This window comes from Macadamia integrifolia, chromosome 2 (genome assembly GCF_013358625.1).
Source record: "Macadamia integrifolia cultivar HAES 741 chromosome 2, SCU_Mint_v3, whole genome shotgun sequence".
In the NCBI taxonomy this organism is placed as follows: Eukaryota; Viridiplantae; Streptophyta; class Magnoliopsida; order Proteales; family Proteaceae; genus Macadamia; species Macadamia integrifolia.
The window spans coordinates 11,783,727-11,788,174 of NC_056558.1; the positions used below are offsets into that span (position 1 = coordinate 11,783,727).

Consider the following 4,448-nt stretch of genomic DNA (forward strand, 5'->3'; position numbering starts at 1 on the left):
GGTGTTGCACATGTGGAGGGGTTGTGCCTTACTTAAAAGCTTGAGCTTTTAGGATAAGGGGTTGTAATACAAAATGAGCAGCCAACCTCTAACCTGACCCAACTCAAGAATCAAAGCAATTTGCTCAACCAAGTGCAATCTAGTCTAGTATTCCCAAACCTAACCTCATCGGCATTGAATTAGCTTTGGTAGGGTCTGGTAGTTACAGTTTGGGTCAGGCTAAAGCTGTTAAACTTAGAAAAATTTTATTAAGATCCTAAGATAGAAATTCTATCTTCTCACTTGGGGAGTTCAAAATCACAAAAATCATATGCTTTACAAACTTGCATATGATATACATCACATCAATATATCCTATATGTCACCTGGTTGAGCTTGGCCAAAGCCTAAACTCAAAGCCTAAGCAGAGCTTCAACTTAGTTGGGCTTTTCCAGCATGTGGTCAGATTGGATTTTGGAAGATGGAAAGGCCAGACCAACCTTCTGGTTAACAGAATTCATTAAAACTTGGATTGAGCCCAACCAAGTTGCATCCTATGAATGTATCGATAAGATTAGGACAAAAAGAAGATAGATAGAAGATGAATGTACATAATTCCCACAAATATTAATAAGAATATTGAAAAGGTTTAAGAGTGGAAGATAACCTTTAGTTTAAGTAACAAAGATTCTCTCAACTAAATGGGTTGGCAAAATGAATCTTGTTTTTTCCATTCAACTCTAAACTCATAGTTGTAATAACAAAAAGTATATGAGTAACATAAATCCTCGCACTGTCACTAATCAAGTAAATACCTAAAAGAACATTAATGTATACATTGACGCTGCCCTTCCCTAATAGTCAAGCTTTTAGGTGAAATGGTAGCAAACATGGTATCAGAGTAGGGAGGTCGAGTGTTCGATTCCTGGGAAGTGCAAAAATCAGGTAAGGGCCTCACTCGGTGCTGCGCAAAGAAATGCCTCGTGACTCCACATGCAAAGACCATGAGATCTTGGCCTGCACGTGTGGGGGAGTATTGATGTATACATTGACGTTGGCCTTCCCTAACAGTTCGAGCTTTTAGGTAAGACGGTAGCATTAAATGACAGAAACACGTGTCGACCAAGAAAGTGATAATATGGTGGAACTATCCCACCAGGAAGAACCCAAAGGATAGCAGACTTATGGACAAAGAAGTCTGATGTATTTTTTGCTACAGTAATGAGTACAATAACCAAGTAAAGCAGAATTAATGAACCAATATATGCATGCCAATGGAGCAAAGCCTTACTTCTTTGAAGGAAAGGTAGCTGTATTGTGGTCCTCCATGAATCTGTAAGAGGTAAAAGTTTTAGCTTAGACACTAGAATATTACATTGTCTAACAAAATCAAAATGTGGTATCTACCATGCAGCATATTTATTTCTATTTTTGTCCATCATTCATTAGTAGTTCATCATAGTAAGAATGTCAGTGTGGTGCCTTACTGTTTGAACATTTGCTTCTCTTCCCAATTAGGCAAGGTTTCCAGGTTTACCTGCAGTTCAAACTTCAAGGTCTTATGAAGGACAAGCAATATCCAATTCATTAGGATTATATGGAAATTTGTTAACTGAAATGAGCAGAATCCCATCAAAATATTTTATCCAAATAATCAGAGACAACAACAAACTCAGCCTTATCCCAACTTAATGAGGTTGGCTACATGGATCCAAACAAAATAAAGTAAGGAAAACTGAATTCAGAAATTAATGGTTCACTTTAAAAGGGGAAAAAGTTTGGTCACATTTTAGCATTCTCCAGAGTAAAGCACAACAAAAAAGATCATGACCATGTTAGTTACATAGCAGAAAAGATGAATATCCCAATTTGCATTATTGATCAGGCAGCAAGTAAGGCTGTCATGAAGCAGCCAAAATCAGAAACAGGGGTGAAGTTGACAATGGCCGTATACACATTCCTTAAGACAGATGATAGGAATGATCTTCAATTGCACTGTCAACCTCACATGCAAAAAAATCCCCCCACAAAAGGATAAATAGCCTTGCTACAACCAGGGAAAATTTTCCTTAAAAAAATACATGCATGTGAGTAAAAAGCATGCAGTCATGATGCAGTTGCACTGTTGCAGTGTAGGATGATCATACCTGTTTCACCTCAGCCAACCATGCTGTAAACTCTGGTCGTTTGTTCCTCCAAGAAAACATAGATTTATCAGAAAAAGGAGAAAACAGGTAAAGGAGCAACAAAGTTAATAAGGAACTCAGTATACAGAATATTAGCAAATTTAAGTCATAACAACAGTGTGAAATAATTGCAAGGATTTGCTACGCTACTTGCACTTATAGAAAGATGTAATAAACAACATGATTGTAGGATCAATAATATACCAGAATTTATAACTACAGCCACTATAACAGGGGCATACTCAAGTACTAGGCTAGGAAGAGTACCCAACAAAAAGTTTTAGATCAGGAAAGCAGAGGTAACAAAAGATCCAATCTTCCACCTCCCACCAACTCCTAGGTCAGTCTATGTGGGAATATTCAATCCCTGGGAACCATCACAAGGTCGGCCTTAATTGTTTAGGGGGAGGAAGGGGAACATCGACGACCGGGAAGTGGAGCCTAAGCCTAAAGGAGGGTTACTTGAATTGAAGCCTAGTGATCAACATGGCTATGGGTTTATGTGTTTGATTGAATGGCTACTTCAGCCAAAAAAGGGCAACCCCCATCCAAACCGAAATAAGTACCTCACCTCACTGGAACTTAAACCAATAAACTTGTCTCAACAATATATTATCTTCCTAATCTCTTAATGATGGTTCCTACTTGTTTAGGGGGAGAAAGGGGAACATCAACGACCGGCAAGCAAAGCCTAAGCCCAGGCCTAGAGGAGGGTTACTTGAATTGAAGCCTAGTGATCAAAATGCCAGTGGGTTTATGTGTTTGAACTGACTATGACCAAAATCATGGCTACTTCAGCCAAGAAAACAAGGGCGACCCCCATTCAAACCAAAAGAAGTACTTCACCTCAGTGGAATCAAAACCAATACTTGTCCAAAATCTCTTACCTTCCCAATCTCAAAATAGGGAAAATACTGCTTCCAAAGGTTACACGACGAGCCGAAAAGAAGGATATTTCTCCTATCTGAAAGCCCTATCTAAGCAAAGCTGCGGCTACTAGCTCAAGTGCTGATGAAACTAGCTTTATAGGGATAGGGGGGCTAGGCATGAGTGAAGTTCGATCTTGTGGTGTATTCATTTGTAGTGAGTAGATCTGTTTATCGTTCACTAGTTTGCCTCTACCCTATTGAAAGGTCTCCATTCCTATGGCAGTTTTGTAAAGGAACGAGTCTTGGGCCGGATTGACTAACCCAACCCCTAAGGAGACCTTGCAATAGCTGGGTGCTCAATCCCCTGAAAGAACTAGTGAAGCGATCATTATCCCTTCCTCTATTCTTCCCCTTACCGATGTGGAATTGATCAAGAAATGCTTGATTGTGACGTCAGAGGGTTGAGCTTTGTTCATGCTTGTCTTTCCTTTGTTCCTTCTCCTTGCTCTGTGTAGGAAGGCTAGCAACTCCTATGTTCCATTGATTATCTTGTATCTTGTATACCAGAGTCCCAAGAAAGGAAACAAGGCTTGCTTGAAGGCATGATGGATTAGCTTAAGCCTACCTCCTCACCAAGACACACAACTTCTTCCGTAGCACCAATCTATCTCTTCTCTATCTTACTCTTTCCCCTGCTCCTACGGGTTGGTAGTGAGAGGACTCTTAGTACCCGCATACCCAAAAGGGGGCACTGGTTGAAAAAACGATCATTTGATTTTGTTTCTTGCTCTCCCTTAGCAATGGGAAGGAATCTATCTATCTGCCTAGCTTTGGTAGTTTTCCCCTAATGCAATCATTTGCCAAAAATAGTACAATAAACCTAAGTACTAATTAGCAATGGAAGCATGACCCTCTATCGAGAGGACTGCAGAACAGCACCTTCTTAGAGCAGCAACCATGCATCAAAAAGAGGAATAGTCTAAGGAAAGGCCTGCCCTGGCGGTGTGAGAGTTATCCCAAATGTAAAGCTAAATGAGAACAGAGCTCTTCTTTGTAACTCTATTTACTTTTAGCTTATATAATTTTAACTGAAGCAGAATCCAGCAAAAGCAAAGTCAGGTCGCAATTGAGATGATCGGATGAAAAAATCTGGGTCGTTAACAGATTGAATCATTTTATTAGTTGACATTGAGATCATAATGGTCCATACTCAACCATCCAACTTAGGGCTTCAGGAAGCAAAACACATGAACCATAAACATCAGTTTGGGGGGATGGAGAAATATTGTATGCCATCGTTGAGAAATTGCATTAGGTAGGACAAGGCATAGTTGAAAGGGCTATGCAAATGGTAAGCTTGGTATAGAGGCTAGAGCAATATCCCTGAAATAAGCTCAATTGCTCCTTCCCCATG

General features: G+C 39.9%; 1 protein-coding gene across 2 annotated transcripts in view; it reads right to left on the reverse strand.

Annotated features, from left to right (window-relative positions):
• The window catches only part of LOC122071941 (RNA-binding protein 25), a 63,786-nt gene that overhangs the window by 51,767 nt on the left and 7,571 nt on the right, over positions 1-4,448 (reverse strand). The window contains exons 2-4 of one of the 2 annotated variants that reach the window (XM_042636430.1): positions 2,127-2,172; positions 1,467-1,528; positions 1,271-1,312 (exon numbers count right to left, since the gene is read on the reverse strand). In XM_042636430.1, the coding sequence (XP_042492364.1) occupies positions 1,271-1,312; positions 1,467-1,528; positions 2,127-2,172 (150 nt within the window). The remainder of the gene's footprint in view (positions 1-1,270; positions 1,313-1,466; positions 1,529-2,126; positions 2,173-4,448) is intronic. The other variant, XM_042636431.1, reaches the window with a different exon arrangement.